This window comes from Chelonia mydas, chromosome 8, assembly GCF_015237465.2.
Source record: "Chelonia mydas isolate rCheMyd1 chromosome 8, rCheMyd1.pri.v2, whole genome shotgun sequence".
In the NCBI taxonomy this organism is placed as follows: domain Eukaryota; kingdom Metazoa; phylum Chordata; order Testudines; family Cheloniidae; genus Chelonia; species Chelonia mydas.
The window spans coordinates 62,709,804-62,730,018 of NC_057854.1; the positions used below are offsets into that span (position 1 = coordinate 62,709,804).

The 20,215-nt window shown below is 42.9% G+C and overlaps 1 protein-coding gene across 1 annotated transcript; it reads left to right on the forward strand.

The window, feature by feature from the left end:
* Window positions 1-1,699: 1,699 nt before the first annotated feature.
* On the forward strand, window positions 1,700-13,248 carry LOC102942019 (complement factor H-related protein 2). Its single transcript, XM_043520695.1, has 7 exons — window positions 1,700-1,850; window positions 2,056-2,134; window positions 4,852-5,004; window positions 6,489-6,665; window positions 7,364-7,552; window positions 9,728-9,910; window positions 11,984-13,248. The coding sequence occupies exons 1-7, from the start codon at window positions 1,791-1,793 to the stop codon at window positions 12,175-12,177; spliced, it is 1,035 nt and encodes a 344-aa protein (XP_043376630.1). The 5' UTR covers window positions 1,700-1,790; the 3' UTR covers window positions 12,178-13,248.
* Window positions 13,249-20,215: the final 6,967 nt, after the last annotated feature.

Below are 20,215 nucleotides of genomic sequence, written 5' to 3' on the forward strand. Positions count from 1 at the left end.
TCCTAGCTCCTAAGAACCTTACTGACCTGGAGCCCATACAGCTGGATGGGAGTCAGTTGGCTCACTTGTTCAAGGAAACGTGGGAGGGGAATTACCGGAAGAAATTGATCTTTTTGAACAACTAAGACTGCTTTTTAAATTAAAATTTGCATACATTTGTGATGCAATATTGACAGAGTGTGGGGCCCAGCAGCGAAGGGATTATAAACAAGAGGACAGCTTTTAAAAGACATTGGTAAGGACAGAGTCCAGGGCACAGCACTACACTACACCAGCACTTTAAAATTGCGGGCCAAGCTTTTGAGGCACAGAGATGACCCAACTTGGATATATTGCCATTCTGGTATTATGGGCGTCCTCCACTGCATTAGGTAAGATGTTAAGATACAAACAAAATACAGACTCATAAAAAGACCATGTAAAGGTACAGAGATAACTAGAAGGAAAAGATTTTTAGCACATACCACCACCTAGGCCTATTGGGGTAGGAAAAGCAGATGGTGACTTGGTAGTACGACTGAGGGGCAAGGTAAAGCAGTGACACTGCTTCAAGGGCAGAGCCTGTTTTGAAGATGCTAATGGAGTAACTGTCACTTTGTCTGTGTAACAGCTATACAGAAAATTCTTCCTCTCCAAATTTAGCTGTTAGCTAGTTTATACCAGCTGAATACGCCAGAAATGCACAATTCTTTGCATCATTGCTGCCCCTTTTCCATAATATTTCACAGAGATTAAGCATCACTAAGTTATTGGTGATATAGTCTTGACATGCTCATCTCACCCACTTCCACCAACCACAGGTGGAGTTCTATTCTTTAGAGCTGGGTGAAATCATTCAACCAAAACTGCTTTCAGTGAAAAATGCAGATTCAGCAACTCTGCAACATTTCACAAATTTGTGTTGATTTTGCCAAATTGTTTCAGTAAAAAAAAAACAAAAAAAAAACACCTTTAAAAAGTCTCAAAAAAATTAAATAATTTCTTGGGACTTTTTTTTGGTTACAATTTTTGATTCTAAAAAAAGATGACCTTGTTTCAAAATTCTTACATTTTATTTTAAAAATTAAAAGTGTTACACTAGGCTCAGAATTGAAATGAAACATTTTGTTCAACCCAAAACAATTTTGGGGGTATTTTTATTTGCTGCAAATTTTCGGGGGGGGAGGGGGGACATTTTTAGCTCAATCCAACATATTTTTTGTCACCAAGATGAAAAATCCATTCTTTGCCTTAGCTCTAGCATTCATACAGCAACTTCTCTGCTACCACAACCGTGTGTGCTTGTCCATATGTTCCATGCTGCCTCACCATATTTGCATTAGTGCATTTTGGGGAAATCGTGGCAGCAAACAAAATTCATTAGCAATGGTGAGAGCTCAATTTAAAAAAAGTCATGTTATATAAACTGCTTTGCCTATTTGTGTGTCTTAATTAACTTTCATTGGTAATTCCACTGTTAGTTACCCATGGCAGTGTTTTCATTTTAAACCTTTACTAGGAGAGTATTCATTTTGTTTCACCCAGAAGATGTTCCTCAGCTTTTCCAAATGGCTCCAACCAAGTTTAAATCCTTTTTCATTCTCTTTAAAATGTATTATGCTGTGCTAGAAAATATCAGCAGAATATTCAACCCGAGATTTCAGAGTACATACAGTATGTCTGAGTTTATGCATTTGCTTTGCTTTCAGCTGTTTCATGTGGTAGCATAGAAAATGGGAGGGTAAAGCCAGGTTCCTTCTTCCACAGAAGAAAAAGAACATTTGAATGTAATGCCGGGTATATAGCAGAAAATGACAACAAGAGAATTGAGTGTACTTCTTCAGGATGGTCTCCTGTACCCAGATGCATTCGTAAGTGAGCTTTAAATAAGGTTAACTTCTTCTATATTGTCCTTCAAAGAGAGATACATTGCAGTTTTTATAGTACTCGAGATGTACTGAAATACTTACCCATTGTACATGGGCTGTATGCTGCTTATTTACTTTCATTATATACACCAGTCTTGGAACAGAACAGTCACAAAGGGCACTCACCTCAGTCAACCCCCTTTTTCAGAATTCTCAGCAAAACACCAATGCCAAGTTCCCAGGAAGCAACTCTGCAACACGGATCAGCTGTAATTACAGAGATGAAGGTAGAGGGCAAACTCTCTTACTGTTTTCCACAGCTCCCCCACCAAATGAGCTGCATCACAAAAATGAAGAACAATATATGTAAAAAGTAAAAGTTTTGTTATCTGGCATGTTGGGGGAATGGGGGGTGCAAGTTCATCAAAAATTCCGGTTAACTAAGAGCTATAGTTACCCATGGAATACCAATTTTCAAAGAATTAGAATACAATAAAATGGGTAAAGTATAGTCGTAGTAGTACAGCACTGCAGAGAGCTTGGCTTCTTGAAGCACTTAGGTGTATACAGGTAACATTTTCTATACAGTAGGTTATCTTATGACACTACACATCACTATGGGCAGTGCATGGCCTACACTCAGATCACTAAAAATACACTTAACACTAAAACTATACTGAACATAATTTAGTTTTTGATGATTCAGAAGGCACTTCAAGATCTTGCAGAGCCTCAGGGTCATCATTAACATCAATTATAATTGTAGATGTAGAGAAGATTGGGCTGAATCTGTAATGGCCCTATGATACACCCTGGAAGCTGCTTTTTGAATAACTGGCTGGTAACGGGGGACAGCAGCCAATGGGAGCTTCGGGGAAGGTACCCACAGGTGAGGGCAGTGCACGGAGTCCTCTGCACCCCCCTCCCCCAAAGCCTGCGGGGATGTGGTGCCCGCCCCTTCTGGGAGCGGTGCGGGGCCAGGGCAGGCAGGGAGTCTGCCCTGGCCCCAGGGCACGCTGGTGCCACCCCAGAGCCGCTCATGGTAAGCGGCGCCGGGCCGAAGCCCGCACCCAGAACCCTTCCTGGACCCCAACCCCCTGCCCTGAGGCCCCCACCCGCACTCCTCCCTGCACCCCTGCCCTGAGCCACCTCATACACCTTGCACCCCTTCTCTACCCCAACCCTTGGCCCTGAGCCTCTTCCTGCACACCACACCCCCTCCGACACCCCATGCTCCCTCCCGCACCCCATCCCTCTGCCCTACATTCTTGGCCTTGCATGCAATTTCCTCACCCAGATGTGGCCCTCGGGCCAAAAAGTTTGCCGGCCCCAGCTTACAGCCTTGTCAGCAAATGGTGGATTCCACATCCATATGGAAGCATTCTCTGATACAGCAATTTCATAGCATCAACCAGAACTGAAATTATCCATCCCACTTCTCCAAATTGTCACAACACCTGCTCCAGAGTGACCAAAACTGATACAGTAACGATAGCAGAAAATTATACACGCTCAGTACATATATGATTCTTTGAATATCATTACACTTCACTTTGTACGACTTTCCATTACATTTACACTGTTATGCCATACAGTTTCTGAACTAGTTTTGTCACCTTTTAGGGATAATTCAATATATGTGTACACTGATAATATCACAAACACAATCTAAAAGAAAAATTAGGACTGCACAAAAATTAGCCAAAAACATGTACAAAATTAGACAAAATAGTGCTATTATAAAAATAAAACTAATGTAGCACCTATGTTTTGGTGAGTAGGTTGACAGCAAGATACTATAGAAGGGATTAAACAAAACAAAATATGGAATGAAATTTTTCAAAGCCAGTGAGAGGATTTAGCTACATCATTCCCATTAATTTATGGGATGTTTATATGGCTAAAACCCTGTCTAGATTTGAAAAATCTTAACCATAGATTTTAAATGAAAAAACAACATACTTTAGAGCACTATTGTCATTGTATTTGCCTTTAAGTACTACAGGTAATGTGCAGCATTACCTCGTCTAGCATTATTGAACAGATTCAATCCTAATCCTTCAAAAAACTTGAGTAAATCAAGCAACTATTTTAGAGAAGAGAGCTCCTTCTCTGCACTTTATCAGTATTATTGTTTATTATTTGTATTGTAATAGCCCCACTCAGGTTCAGAGCTGTGTTATGCTAGGCACTGTACAAACATATAGAAAGATAGTCTCCAGGAGCATTGCATAAACTCTAATAATTTAATGTACTTGGTAGTTACATTTGGATGCTCTTCCTGTTTTAAAAGGGAATTTGCTCATTAGTGGGAATTTTCCATTTGCCTTCACTTAGTCAAGCCAAAGTTACAAAACACAGATAATGTCCAGTTTATGCTGTAAATTGCAACCATGTTCGTACTCAGTTTAGAGAACAACCATGTTTTAATCAAGGACCCTGAGAATAGGTGTATTTTAAGAGTCAACAGAGTTTTTGTCTGCTCATGTTTCCAGTACTTTCATATGAGCTATAATTAACTTTGAGTTTCTGTCAGTGACTTAATTAGATCTAGAGAATCTGGGGTAATGTTTTCAGAAACACCTACCTGAGTTAAAGCCTAAGTCCCAATTTCAAAGTGACTTCGACACCTCGGCTCCTAACTACCACTGAAAGCCAATGGGACTCTGGGTCCTGAGTGCATAAGTCACTGTAGAAAGTCCAGGTGCTTTAAAAACAATTTTACCCTGTTCAAAAAATGCTTAAAGTTTTCAAAAAAAAATTTCATAGACATTTCAAAAATTTTCAAATAGACTTGTCATAAAAATCACAAGTTTTTTCACAAAATATTTTGTGCTTTTTGAGAAAACAAATGTCAAAAATTTATTTTTCTAAATTGACTAGCTCTACTAATAATGCATTGCTAACTATTATGGTAGTACAATATGTTGTATACAGTACACCATGAATTCCTGTATATTATCTGCAATAGTCTTTTTGGTTATGTTGCTCTGTTTTTGTTCAGCAATACAATGTGGAAGGATAGAAAATGGGAAAATAGTGAACAAAGTTGAAGAAAAAACAACCTTTCAATGTAATCATGGATATAAATCTGAAAATGGAATTAATGAAACTACCTGTACCTCTGAAGGCTGGTCTCCAGTACCTACATGTACTGGTAAGAAAGCTTTCATTTAAGATTAACTTCTGCTAGTTTTTTTTTCCCCCTCAGACACATTGTGTTTATTTGAAAAACCATCAAGTGTTTTAATAATCAATCAGTTGTATAAATAATGTGGAATGTAATGTGTTCTTAAAACAGACACCAAACTCTCGAGTTTGGTAATACAAAACCAGGTAAAATTTTTCACAGTACCTAAAACGAAGAAGGACCAGAGCTTGAATCCTAAAAAAAAGAAGTGCCAGAACACACAATTTCAACAGCAAGAATCTCTTATAATAGTAATGTACATTTTTATTGCTCACCTGAAAGATGCTATATGTACGCACACCATATTCTTCATTGTCTACCCAAATACGATATCAGTTTGCTGCTTGTGCTGCCTCTTCAGGTATCTTTTTCCGTGATTTTGTGTCTTCTGCAGATTGATGCTTTGCAAGCCACTTCTTCACGTATGGACAAGCCAGGCCATCGCACTCTTTGACACCCTTTTTCTGACAGCATTACATATTTATGAAGTAGACAATTTATCATTTGTCTTTTTGATAAACTGATGCTGGCAAAAAGCTGGAATTAGTAGGGTTGTGATACAGGATTTTTGAAAAAGCGCACTAATGAAAATTCCGATATTTTAGCATGAATAATCATTGGTTTACTTTACAATTATCAGAAATACCGGAATGCTATTCTGCCTCCTCCAAGAAAAGGGCTAGAATGGTGTTCTGGATCAACATGAGTGCTGAGGAGGACTTGCCTCTCTAAGCAATTATCCCAAACATAGAGAGGCAGGAAGACATTCTTAGTACCGTAAAATATATCTGCTATTCATTCAGAGCTTGATCCTGTACTCAATGAAGTCAGTGTCAAAGCTCTCACTGACTGTAATGGTGCCGCATCCGGGCTTTAGAAATATAAGAAAGTGTGGTGATGTGGAAAGTTTATAAGGAATATGACCCATATTCAAAGATAATGTTGTACAGTGGTGTAAATTAGATCACCATATCCTAGCTTAAACTTGTATTTAGATCCCCTTACACCTATTCTCATCACTTAATGATGTATCAACTTTAAGGTCAAGACATTAATTACAAACAGAAACAATATTACTTCTTTTCTTATGTCAATTAACTGGAGCTTCTTCCTATGGATGTACATCAGTGAAAATAATATTCTAACACAGAAAATGAGAGGAGCAGTGTTTCCGCATGACCCATCAAACATTCATGAAGTTCTCACATCAGACTTTTATTTTCATCAATTTTGATGATGGAAATATCCCCCATTAATTATTATTTGTTTTGTTCTAGCCACAAAGACCCCAGCCAAGATCAGGGCCTCATTGTGATTCTACAGCATCTAACATAAGAAATAATTTTTACCCCAAAGAACTTACCACATAAAATTGATGTAACACTGTTGCTTCTTCAATTCGGTTCCCCCTCGACCCCCATCAGTAATAGGTTAACACGTGTGTGTTGCAGTTCAAGTGTGTCCACATCCAGCTGACATCGATTTGGCAGAAATTGTCAGTGGGGAGAAAGCAGAATATCAGGAGGGTGATGTTGTTCAGTACAGGTGCTACCCAGGATACACTCTGGCGGGACCTGAAAGGACAACGTGCAGTGGAGAAAAATGGACACCTCCTCCAAAGTGCTTGGGTACGATAATGTTTTGATTCTTAATTCATTGGACTAAAGTAGGTAGGGAATAACGTCCCTCTCTTGTCTCATAGTATTATTTAATAATGGATACTATTCTATGAGTGGATACTTAATGTTTCCAGCACTCCCATAGTTTCTGATCCTGCTCCCATACAATGCAATGCCAAAATTCCCATTGACTTCACTGGTATCAAAGGATCATGCTGAAGCATCATACACTATTTAATTTTAGGTAGCGCTGAATACTGATCAGTGAACAGGACTATCTAGTTGATAGATAGTAAATGGCAGATTATCTGGTATGGACAGCGTAGATAACAGTATCCTATTGGCTTTGCTTAACAATACTTTATATTAGAATACCTTTCATACATTCTTTAACAATGGGAAGTTACTGTCCCCATTACAAGAATGGAGAAACTGGGGCAATGAAATTAAGGAACTTGCCAAGACCACACAGCAAATTAATAGTAGAGGTGGGACTAGAACATGGGAGTTGTGATTTACAGTTCCCTGATCTAATAACTTTTGAAAGTAGTCCACTTTTTCTTTGTTAAGCATCATTCATTCTCTGTGTGGTAAACAAAAAGGGAAGATGACTCTAGAAGTATGGAATCTGCAGTACTGTGTTAACGTGGGAGGAGATAGTTAAACTTTTGATCTACTTTTTGTGTGTTGCTCTTTTCTATTTAAAGCTCCATGTATTATCACAAGGCAACAACTGGAAACAAAAAAATTGCTTCTGTCCAATGGCCGAAGACGTACAGTATTGATTCAAAGTGACCAAACAATGGAATTTCTTTGTGGTGAACATTCTGACCTTAAAATCCCCTACCTCATCAAGTGTGTAGATGGGCACATGGATTTACCAACTTGTATATCTGGTAAATGTACTTAGTTCTATATCAGTTCTTTTCCTCAAATACATTTGAGCAATAAGGAGGGAAGCATACGTGTAGTGGGTTAATGTTGGTTCCGGGCACAGTTAAGCAAATCAGTCTTCTTTTCAGATTTATTTGGGACTTGGTAATTCAGGACTTCCTGAAAAAATCACCTTTTTCATGTTTCTATTTAATTAAGCAGATAGCTTTAAAAACTCTGGCACCAGCCAAGCTGGTCCAGTGAAACACTGACAAAGGTAAACGTGGGCAGAAAGCCCACTTCTTTCAAAAACATACATTTCCTTTTACAGAGACAAAAAGCTTTATTTAATAGACAGAAGTAGGGGGAGGGTTTCAACACTAATTCAACAGTCCAGGTCTGAAACCCATAGAAAATGCCTTGGTCTTCTCTACCAGGGAGTAACCTACTTAAAGCGGAGTTTCAACCTGGACTTTCCTGACAATCCTTTCATCTGAAGGGCGGGAGGGTTTTGCCATACTTGAAAATAGCCAGGGATTTAGTATCCTAGAGCCTGAATATCTTAGGCTACCTGTCAGAGGCCAGGCTCATGTGCATGGTGTCCCATTCCTCACACTAGTTCGGTGTCAGGCAAGCAGGGTTCAGACTCATAACAACATGCATTGTTTACTATGGAAATTTAGCTCAAATGCAACATTTGACCTCCCGTGAGATTCTGACGTTTCATCCAAAGTTTCCATGTGTAAAGATGTGATTCACCCAAGGCCCTGTAGGAGCTCAGATGGGATTATAGCCCAAGCGATCTGGGAACTACTTGTCTAGGACTGAATATAGCAAGCCTTGCACCTTGGAACAGTGTAATTCCTTAATCACTTCTCATGCCTGCTCAAGGCCACCAAATACAGGAGAAAAACATTTTTTGTGGTTACATGCATTTTTGTAAAACTGGCAGTTTAGGTAACTGCAAGGCAGGAAGGAATTTTCTGGTATCATCCTGGATCAATTAGATCAGCAAACTGACCAGTCATGTAGATTATGTGCACAAAAATGAAAGGATTAAGAGTGCAGATTATGTTTATTAATGACAAATTTCAATGCAGCTTATTCCATGAGTTCCAAAATAAAGGAACTTATGACCATAGATGTTGTATAAATGTGTGTTAGAGTAGCATGTAGGACCTTGCTTAAATGTATACCAGTTTGATCTTGCCTCATGGCTAAACTACTGATTTCAGTGAGAGCTGGATTAGGCCTGAAAAGCCAAAAAATTCAGAGCATTGTGACAGATGAATACAGTAACTCCTCACTTAACGTCCTTCCACTTAACGTTGTTTCAAAGTTAGGTCGCTGCTCAATTAGGGAATATGCTCATTTAAAGTTGTGCAATGCTCCCTTATAACGTCGTTTGGCTGCCTGCTCTGTCCACTGCATGCAAGATTTTGTGGAAGAGCAGCGACTTTACAAAGGAGCATTGCACAAGGTCCTCTTCTCCACCTCCTTCCCCTCCCTCCCAGCGCTTCCCCCACCACCAAACAGCTGTTTGGCGGTGGGGGAAGCGCTGGGAGGGAGGGGGAGGAACGGGGAACCCCCGAGTCTCCTCTCCTCATCCCTCCCAGAAAGTCCTAAGAGTTGCCAAACAGTTGCTTGGCAGCGCTTAGGAGTTTGGGGGGTTTGGGGGCGGGGGGGGGGAAGAGGGGAGAAGCGGAGATGCAGCATACTCCAGAGAGGAGGTGGAGTGGGGGTGGGAAGAGTGGGCCTGGCGTGGAGCGGAGACAGGAAGAGGCGACCCTGGAGCATCCCCCAGCAAAGTCAGGGCCTGTTCTTCTCTGGGTAAGCTGCCACTGCTGCTGCGAAGGTGCTTCTTAGCGTCCTTGCCTGCAGCGGGCTGTGCCTGTGTGGGGTAAGCCAGGGGTACTTCCCAACCACAGTACAGCACAGTACTGGACAGTATATAATGCCTTTTGTCTGCCCCAAAAAAATTTCCTTGGAACCTAACCCCCCCGCATTTATATTAAATCTTATGGGAAAATTGGATTCGTTTAACATAGTTTCACTTAAAGTTGCATTTTTCAGGAACATAACTACAATGTTAAGTGAGGAGTTACTGTACTGGTGCCATCAGCATGCTACATATAGAATAGCAAAGCCAAAAACATTTGTATCTGTACAAAATCATAACTACAGATATTTTCATTTAGGAACTGGGGAAAAGTGTGGCCGTCCACCTACTATTGAGAACGGAGACATAACTACTTTATCGCTAAATGAGTATGCATTTGGCTCTTCTGTAGAATACAGATGCCAGCATTATTATATAATAGAAGGAGAAAGGAAATCATACTGTTACAATGGAATCTGGACAAAGGAACCAGTTTGTTTAGGTAAGAAAAATATTCAGGAGTAAAAAGTTTTTAATTTATAACTAATTTAATTTTATAAACCATGATCTCCTGGCTACTATTTTGTCATTTCTTTTTCATGAAGCTGAAATTTATTTTCAAAGCGGTCATTGCATTGACTTTTTTTAAAAAAAAAACTAAGTGACATGTAGATTTAATAGCATAATTAACTAGAGTTGATCAAAGTCTGGGAAAATATTTCTATGAAAATGTTTACAAATTTATCTCCCCACTTTTCCATTTAAAATGTTTCAATGGTAATTTTCAAACTAGCTTTATGATTAACAAATCAGCTAAAAAGGAAAGGACAGAGTGAAGTTAATTGGATTAAACTATATTTGCTCCTACCTACGGCAAAGAGCCAGAACATTGTATAGCCAAATATCCAGCATCAAGGAGTCCAGCTGCCATTCTAACCAGACTAACATTCCCATCTGACTATCTGGTAGTTGATGTGATGGTTCTAGCAGGATGATGAAACAAGCTTAAAAGAGTAAAAATGTATTTTTAAATACACTTGTGAGAATGTGCCATCCCCTCATAACTAAGGGTGGGAAACAGGAGTTAAGAACATTGACAAACTGGAAGGAATGAAGATGTAGCAAGAAGCAGCCAGTTACAAAATGGCCACTTTAGGTTATGCCAAATGAAAAAGACTAGTCCTCGGAACAGTACGTTGGGGGAAAAAGTTCCTATAAGAGGCCAAATTCATACCAGCAGAGTTAGTAAGGATCAGGATATCACGAAGGAATGGGTTATTGCTCTGTTTATATGCTGCCTCCATAGCCAGTGGTGTATTACAATCATAGTACTGCAGATGGAGTAAACTGTAGCTACAAAGTTTTCAGCAGCTCCCATGTGTGATACTTCCCACCAGCGAGAAAAAATTGTTGATTTCCCCCCATAGTGGGAGTAGGAATGGGGAAGAAAGAACTTACTTGCCACAAATCTGAGAAGTAAGAGGGCCTGGGGATACCCGAGGCAGCTGGCATGCTACCGGAGCCAGTAGGGACAAGGGTATTGATGGGAATCAGGGGCCAGTGGAGTGAGGGGGGGTGCTATGGAAGGGAGACTGAAAGAGGGATTAGTGATGGAGGTTGGGGTGCAGGTGTGGAAGTCTAGCACAGCAGGGGTAGGGAGGCAAGGGTGGATCAGTGGGAGCTGGGGAGAGGGACAGGAAAAAGGGTGGTTGAGGATATAGAGGAACCTCTAGAATATAGCAACCCTGTCACCTTGGAGCAGTGTAATTCCCTAATCACTTCTCAAGACTGCCATGTACAAGAGAAAAGAAAAAAACAACATTTTTTGTGGTTAACTGCATTTTTGTAAAACTAGCAGCTTCCCTCATTTTGCCCCTTTCCCAAAACCGTCCCTCCTCTGCCCCTCCCGGTCACCACCACCTCCATCTCCCTGTGGATTCCACATGACTCTGTCCAACAGAGGGGCCACCTAAATTACCTCAAAGTAGGCATCACAGCATCACCGACTACCTGGGAAGAGCACTTGCAGCTGCCTGCCCACAACCCAGTTGAATGGGCTTGACATCTCACAGGACACTGAACAGTTCCTGAATAAACTCTACCTACCTCAGAGCTTGGTTTAGTTAACACTTTTTTCAAATACATTTTATTTGGAATAGTTCCTAATTTCTATTTTATGCTAGGCAAAGGCACTTAATTGTAGACAGAAAACATTCCATTAGTTTCATGCTTTTATTGTCTTACTGCTTCATCACTAAAAGGAATGCTACACTCTTCTTGCAAATAGTCTAAAAACAGTGACATTACCCATTAAATTCAGATTCAGGTAACACTAATCATCTGTAGTAAGTGACTTTCAGAAAGTGGAAAAAACTGTTTGCTTTCTCCTAGGACTAAAGTTCCCTACTTGGAATCACATTTACATCACATATTGAAGCCAACGAGCTTCAATGAGAGTCACGGAGGGCACAATGGCCCTTAATTATTTTATCATGGGATCTCCTTCAATTTCACTGTAGGATTTTTCCATTTGGATTTCTATAACATTCTAATAATATTTCTATTGTTGTTACAGAGCCATGTGTTATCACACAAGAAGATATGAGATCACACAACATAGATCTGAAGTGGGCTTCAGCTCAAAAACTCTATGTGTCACATGGAGATTTTGTAGAGTTTAAGTGTAGATCCAGTTTATTGCCAAATTCTTCAAATAATTATAGAGTGCAGTGCAATGTGGGCCAAATACCTTATCCCCAATGCACTTAGAGATGGGTGAATGTAGGAGACTTCACCACATGTAAATGGCAAGTACCCTTTATTATTATGCTTATCAGTGGTCCCTCTGAAACAGATCCCCAGGGTTTTATCATTCAAACAAGAACTACCACCAGATAGCAGTCGCTCCAGGAATTGTATAATAGCAACAACTAACTCATGTTAACCAATGCTATAGCAACACTTTTGGGTGTGCACCTTTTTAGGAGTAATGCCTCCAAAATAATCAGCCAAGATGGTAGAAGACATAAGCAATCCTCACAGAGATCAAACAAAAGAATATAAAATTCCAGAAGCCTTTTAGAATGAAAATTGGGGTTTGTGCTCTTTCTTGCTTTTTTATGTTGGCTAATGGCAGCTTAAAAGGTGGGATTTGTTCTCCCCCATCCTTGCATATTGCACTAGAAATTGAGACCTAGTTTAGAATGAAAGACTAAGATGACTGGAGAATGAGCGTAATTGTGACATCACAAGAATAAAGAGTGAAAATTAAGCAAATAAGACAGGATGTGATTTTTAGTCAGATAGTTAAAAACACAACACAAAGAATTACAGTTTAATTTCAGTTACCAAGATCTCATGCCCCTACAATTAAGTACATTAGAGTGTACAATAAACATGCTCTGAGACCTCGCAGTGGTCCTCCGGCAAAACCAGGGAAGTCCGTATGCCTGGTATTTCTAAGGTAGAAAAAAAAGCTATTCAAAAACTTTGTAAACAAGAAGAGTCCTTTCAGGCCTTCTTGCTACTTTATAAAGAAACAAAAGGGGGCATAAGCTAATTTCTTTTTAAATTGCAGGTCACCTTTAAAGAACATGCTTTCTGCCCTCTCATACATTCACTGGTATCTTCTGAACCCTGCTTAGCTTCCAACAGTGATCTCCCATATTCCTCAGAAGGAATGATGACCATTCTGAAATGGACCCCCATCCCAATTTTATCAAACATTACCCACTTCTGTTGCTTGAGGCAGATTCTCACTTCACCAGAATTATATAAAACCCACTCATACTGCCACTGGCCCATCCACTTCAGGCTTCATATGCTACATACACCAAACCTGGCAAGCAAGAAAGCAAACAAACCTTACATGAGAGAATGCATTAAGCAGATGTCCAAATGGTCAGAGTATCCTAGCTGCCAAATATACACTGAATTCACACTTCCCTATGCCTTCCCAGTCAAGAAGCACAAATAGACCAAAATTGTCTTATCATACCTATATTGTGGTACCTAGTGGCTCAGGAAAATGATTCTTCTCTCTAAGAATAGAGCTTTAACAGAGTGAACAATAACTAGAGGACACATCTTGTAGACATTAATAAAGCTGTGTTGTCACTCTCATGACATTTTATGTTCTTAAAGCCCCAGCTCAAATGATAGATGAGAATCTCAACCTTCAGATCCAAAGCTGAATGTCCCTGGAGTTTAGATCTGAGGTTTTAGGCTTACGCTAATCTCTACCGAAAACAAAAGGTTACAGGATGTACAGCAAATTCACAACTGTGAAGTGTACACTGCTTGATAAATCACAAACTCAATTATTAGAAATGGCTGTCACCTCTTTTATTCAGGTCCTACTATTGTTTCCTACATTATTATATTAATGAACTGTAATCATTTTATATATCTGTTAATAACCAATACAATATGGTGGGGAGGAAAGACTGGAATATGACATATGTTTGAGGACAACTCCAAATACATTGCATTCAATTAAATGATTTTCTCTCTCTGCTGTAATTCCTTCATTAACATTTCTCACTTTACAAAGCAATGCCTTGATCTCATCTAAAAAAAGGTTACTAGAATAGGGCTGATTGTCTATCCGCTTTTTTTTTTTACATTAATTTTTTCATAAAAAAAAATATATACTTCTCCCCAAAAATGGATTTTTCTTTAGAAAACTGAATTTTTTGGCTGAAAGCCTGTTTTTGACAAATTTGAAATTTTCCCATAGAACCTACCTGTTGCTCACTATTTTTCCAATCAACTCCATACTTGAGGTGCCATAATCTCTTTTGATAACCCATGCTTTCCTTTATAAATACAGCGCTCAGAAAAGTGGTGCTGCAATACTGGACAGTTCTTATTAAGGAGATCACTTACAGAAAAGCCTCAGCAACAATTGCAGAAAGCTAGGATTTGGGGGAGGATAAGATAACAGAGGGAAGGCCACGGGAGCTTCTATAAAGTATTTTTAAACATTTTTATTGTAACACATTTAATGGATTTGGGGCAAAAATTCTAATTTTTTCAGATTTCGCCCAAATCTTAGGTGTTGGATTCAAACCCCAGCTACATGATCTCCATGCACAGTTTAGGGGACAGTCCAATGCTCAGATATTATGAGAAATCTTCCATAGAAAGTCTATGCATAGATGGTCTATGCATTATATTAAGGACAGTTTTAGGCAACTGAAAATGGTCTGAATTACCAAAAGAAGATCAATAGACAAAATAAAGTTTTTTGCATGACTTTTTTTATTTAAGGTTCATAAACCAATAAAATATCCAGTGTAAATACATGTTTCTTAAGTTTTAAGTGGGCTACAAGGTCAAACACTTTGTCTTTAAAAATAGTTTAGTAACATTTTATTGGATTTCTAAATAAAATGTGGCCTGTTTCACATCCCTTGAAGCATCAGTGCTGTTGACGTCTTACCTATAAAAGCAAACATAGCTGCTGTTATTCTTTACAATATGAAGTTCACAGATCTTTGAGCACAGTTCTGTAGAAGGTGGAGAGAATAGTGTCAACAATGGCAAAGCAAAAGTCCACCAAAATGACATCTGACATGAATGTCAGTTCTTGTGTATCTAACTTTAAATAAAATGATGCTACATCACACTTGGTTTTATTTATTCTTTATCTAGTATTCTATTAGGAATGGTTTTCCCACAAATCCTATGTGATCGTTTTATTTCCAGTCTAACTGAGGCAGTTATATATAATGCTCCATAGTGCATGAAAAATGCGGCAGGGAGAGAAGCAGTAATTTGAGATCCATCACTGAAATAATCCTAATATGGAATACCTATAACCAGCAGTATAGCTCAACTCAGATGCCACATGCAGTTTTCATGAAGGTTCTGCTTGACCTGACCACTTGTCTGGTATTACAACAACCTGTTGCAACACAAGGAGTTTATTGTATGGGTCCTAGACTAGGAGTCTCACTGCCCAATCTGACATTGCTGCCAAAGCAATGCATTCAGTCCTAAAAATTGAAGGTTTGTGGGGCAAGAGGGCACTTCACTTTGCTCCCTGATATTCCCAATCCAGTGGAAGTGGACAGCAGCACCTGTAGCTGTCCTCCGCTGGACAGAAGGTCTCCACACTGCAGAGTCTTTGAGGAAGTGACCATTCTTGATACACAAAGATGACCAACTGACTTGCCCAAGGTCACGGAGTCAGTGGCTCTCTAGGGATCAGAATCAGGAAGCTATCCAAAAATAGGTTAGCAAAAACACACAGTCATTTGAAGGCATCCATTATTTAGATCAGGCATTCTCAAATTTTTTTCCATGCAGGACATCTTGTCATGGTCCCAGTTCCACAATCCTTTGAGTCATGGTAAGAAATTGAAGCTGGTTTTGGCAGCAAGGAGTGGTGTTGGATTGTTTTATGGGATGGGGGTTGTTGGATGTGGTAGCAGGAACTACTGAATTGGGATTGGAGCTGCCTCTTCCTCTCTACAGCCACACTGCTACAGAAAAGCATCATTAATTTGCTGCTGTGCTACGTTCAATTGGGGAAAACGCAACTGACTCCCAACTATGTTTGAGCAGAGTTTTCCTGGAATGCACCATTGCACAGGCATGTAGGAGGGAAGGGAAGAGAAAAGACCGTTACCTTTTCCATAACTGGTGTTCAAGATGTGTTGCTCATGTCCAATCCACAATAGGTGTGCGTGCTCACCACGTGCACTGGCGCCAGAAGTTTTTCCCCAGCAGTACCCGAGGGGGAGCGCCCCTAGTGGCACCTCTATGGCGTGGTATAAGGGAAGCTGCGCACTCCCCGCACCCTCAGTTCCTTCTTGCCAGACAACTCCAACAGAGGGGAAGGAGGGCAGGATATGGAATGGACATGAACAACACATCTCAAAGAACACCAGTTACGGAAAAGATAACTGTCTTTTCTTCAAGTGATTGATCATGTGCATTCCACAGTAGGTGATTCCAAGCTATATCTGTTGGAGGTGGATAGGAGTTCACAGACTCTTGGGATGCAGTACCGCCCTGCCGAACCTGGCATCCTTCCTGGTTTGGGAGACAATCGCATAATCCTAGGTGAACGTGTGAACCCAAGACCATGTGGCAGCCCTACAAATGTCCTGAACGGGAACATGGACTAAAAAGGAAGCCGACAAGGTTTGCACCCTAGTCAAGTGTGCCCTCACAAATCGGCGGCGGGGGAATTCCCGCCAGGTCATAACAGGTACGAATACACAAAGTGATCCAATTGGAGAGCCGCTGAGTGGAGATCGGCCGACCTCTCATGCGTTCAGCCGATGCGATGAACAGCTGCGAGGACTTCCTGAACAGCTTAGTCTGCTCCAGGTAAAAGGCCAGAGCCTGTCTCACATCCAGCATGTGGAGGCGGCTCACCTCACTGGACACATGGGGCTTGGGAGAGAGCATCGGCAGGAAGATGTCCTGACCCATGTGGTAGGTGGAGACCACCTTGGGGAGGAACAAAGGATGTGGCCGGAGCTGGACCTTATCCTTATGGAACATCATGTACAGGGGCTCGGAGGTCAGGGCCCTGAGCTCCGAGACCCGTCTAGCTGACGTGATCGCCACCAGGAAGGCTACCTTCCACGAGAGGTGCAACCAGGAGCACGTAGCTAGAGGCTCAAACGGGGGACCCGTCAACTTGGCCAGCACCAAGTTCAGGTCCCACAGCGGGACTGGGGGCCTAACGTATGGGAAGAGACGATCCAATCCCTTAAGTAATCGGCCAGTCATAGCATGGGAGAATACTGTGTGCCCCTGCACCGGTGGGTGGAAGGCCAATATGGCTGCCAAGTGCACCTTGACGGACGAGGGCGCTAGGCCTTGGGCTCTAAGGTGAAAGAGGTAGTATAAAATGAGTTGGGTCAGAGTAACCACAGGCAAAACACCCCAACTGGCTGCCCACCAGGAAAACTGAGAGCACTTCGCCAGGTAGGCCTGGCACATAGAGGGCCATCTGCTTTCCAGGAGGACACACTGAACCCCTTTTGAGCATGTCCTTTCCTCCTGGCCTAACCATTGAGCAGCCATGCCTTGAGGTGCGGTGTCGCTAGGTTGTGGTGGAGGAGGTGGCCCTGGTCCTGGGAGAGCAAGTCCAAGCAGGATGGCAACGGCCATGGCGGGGCGACTGCCAGGCTCATGAGTGTCCCATACCAATGTTGCCTGGGCCATGCTGAGGCGATCAGGAGGACCTTTTACCTGTTTTTATCTTCTCCAAGACCTTGCCAATCAGCAGGATCGGGGGGCAGGCATAGAGAAGCTGACCCTACCAGGATAGGAGGAAGGCATCGGAAATAGCACCCACGCCCAACACCCTCCCCTCCCCCCCGGAGCAGACGTGGGGACACCAGCAGTTCAGTTGAGTCACGAACAGGTCCACTTGGGAAGTTCCCCACTCTTGGAAAATCCTGTTCACCACCTTTGGGTGTAGTAACCACTCATCCTGAGAGGAGAAGTCTTGGCTCAGGTGATCTGCCCTTGAGTTCCAGGCACCTGGTAAGTGGTGGGCTTGCAGGCAAATACTGTGGGCTATATGGAAGACCCACAGCCTGAGGGCTTCCTGGCAGAGAGCAGAGGAGCAGCCCCGCCTTGCCTGTTGATGTGAAACATCAAGGCCATGTTGTCCGTGAGAACCCTGACCACTCTGCCATCCAGGTGTGAGCAGAAGGCCATGCATGCCAGCTGGACCGCTCTCAGCTCCTTAACATTACATGCAGGGCAAAGTCCTGCACGGACCACAGACCTTGGGTCTGAACATTCCCCACATAGGCTCCCCACCCCAGGTCCAATGCATTGGACACCAGCTCCACCGATGGGGGCCTGCCCCTGAATGGGACCCCATGGATCACGTTCCCCGGAGAGGACCACCATTATAGGGAGGTGATCACTGGTTCGGGCACAGTGAGGACCTTGTCCATCCTGTCTCTGGACTGGGAGAACACCAAGGCCAACCAGAGCTGGAGGAGCCTCATCCTGAGCCTGGCATGGCAAACCACACATGTGCATGCTGACATGTAACCCAGGAGCTGGAGGCACACTCTGGCGGTAGTCACGGGGAATCTTGTGACCGTGTTGATGAGCCCTTTCAGGGTCTCGAATCTGTCTGGTGGGAGGGAGGCCCTGGCCGATGTCGCATCCAGGACTGCCCCGATAAACTTTATGCGCTGCACCAGGACTAACGTGGACTTGGTGTCATTTACCAACAGGCCCAGGGTGGTGCATGTGGACAGGAGGAATAACACATAATCCCGCACCTGCGACCTGGAGCTGCCCTTGACCAGCCAGTCGTCGAGATGGGAAAGATCTGAACCCCATGACGTCTGAGGTAGGCTGCCACCACAGACATTCACTTTGTGAATACCCTGGGAGCAGTGGACAGGCCAAATCGGAGGATCTTAAATTGGTAATGTTCCTGCCCAACCATGAAGCGTAGGAAACGCCTGTGCCCCTCAAATATATGAATGTGGAAGTATGCATCCTGCAGATCGAGGGCAGCATACCAGTCCCCAGGATCCAGGGAGGGGATGATGGAAGCCAGAAAGACAATGAGAAACTTGAGCTTTACCATGTAGTTGTGCAGGCCTCGCGGGTCCAGGATGGGCCTGAGCCTGAGCCCGAGCCCGCCTTTGGGATAAGGAAATAGTGGGAGTAGTACCCCTTGCATCTGAACTCTGCTGGCACCACTTCCACCGCTCCTAGGCTCAAGCAGGGCCTTATGAGAGGGGTCCCCCAGGAGTGATGGGGATGGAGGATGGTTGGGTGGGGTATAGGTAAACTGGAGGGTGTAGCCCCGGGAGACAGTTTTGAGGACCCAACGGTCCAAGGTCAGCCGCGACCACTCAGGGAGAAAAGCACACAACCAGTTGGAGAAGGAAAGCTTTATTGAGGGTGGATCCCTGATATGAACTGGTAAAGTCGCCCCCGGGCATCCCGTCAAAACTGACATTTCCCCGCCTGTTTGCCCTTAGAAGGCCCAGGCTAGGGGGCAGACTGGGACTGCCTCTGCGGGCGTTTCTTATAGTCCCATGACTTTTTATAAGGGGGATCATATTTAGAATGGGTGGCCTGGGTGGGAGCCTGCTGAGGCTTAAACTTGGTCCTGGCCAGAGCCGGGACATAGAGGCCAAGTGTGCTAAGCGTTGTGTGGGAATCTTTTAGGCCATGCAATTTCACGTCCGTCTGTTCTGCAAACAGGGACTTGCCGTCAAATGGAAGGTCCTGCAAGGAGTTCTTTGCCTCGCTGGACACCCCCAACAGCAGGAGCCACAATACCCTCCTCATGGACACCACGGAGGCCACAGACCTTGCAGGCGTATCTGTGGCATCCGACGCTGCCTGCAGAGTCACCCTGGCAGCCGCTGTACCCTCCTCCACCAGAGCCTTGAACTCTTTCTTGTCACGTTCCTGGAGGGAGTCCTCGAATTTGGGCAGAGAGCCCCACAAATTGAACTCATACTGCCCCAGGAGGGCCTGATGGTTTGCCACCCTTAACTGGAAACTCAAGAATGAATAAACCTTTCTCCCGGATGAGTACAGCCTCCTTGAGTCTTTATTTTTCGGAGTAGCGGCTGGTTGGCTCTGTCTCTCCCTGTGGTTGACAGACTCTACCACCAGGGAGCTGGGGTCATTGTGGGTGTACATTCATGCCCCTTGGCAGGCACAAAGTACTTGCGTTCCGCCCTCTTAGAGATGGGGGCAAGGAAGCTAGGGTTTGCCACAAGGCGATTGAAATTTTTGCCACCCCTTCGTGGAGTGGAGGGCCACCCTGCCCAGTACCGAGGCTGAGAGGACG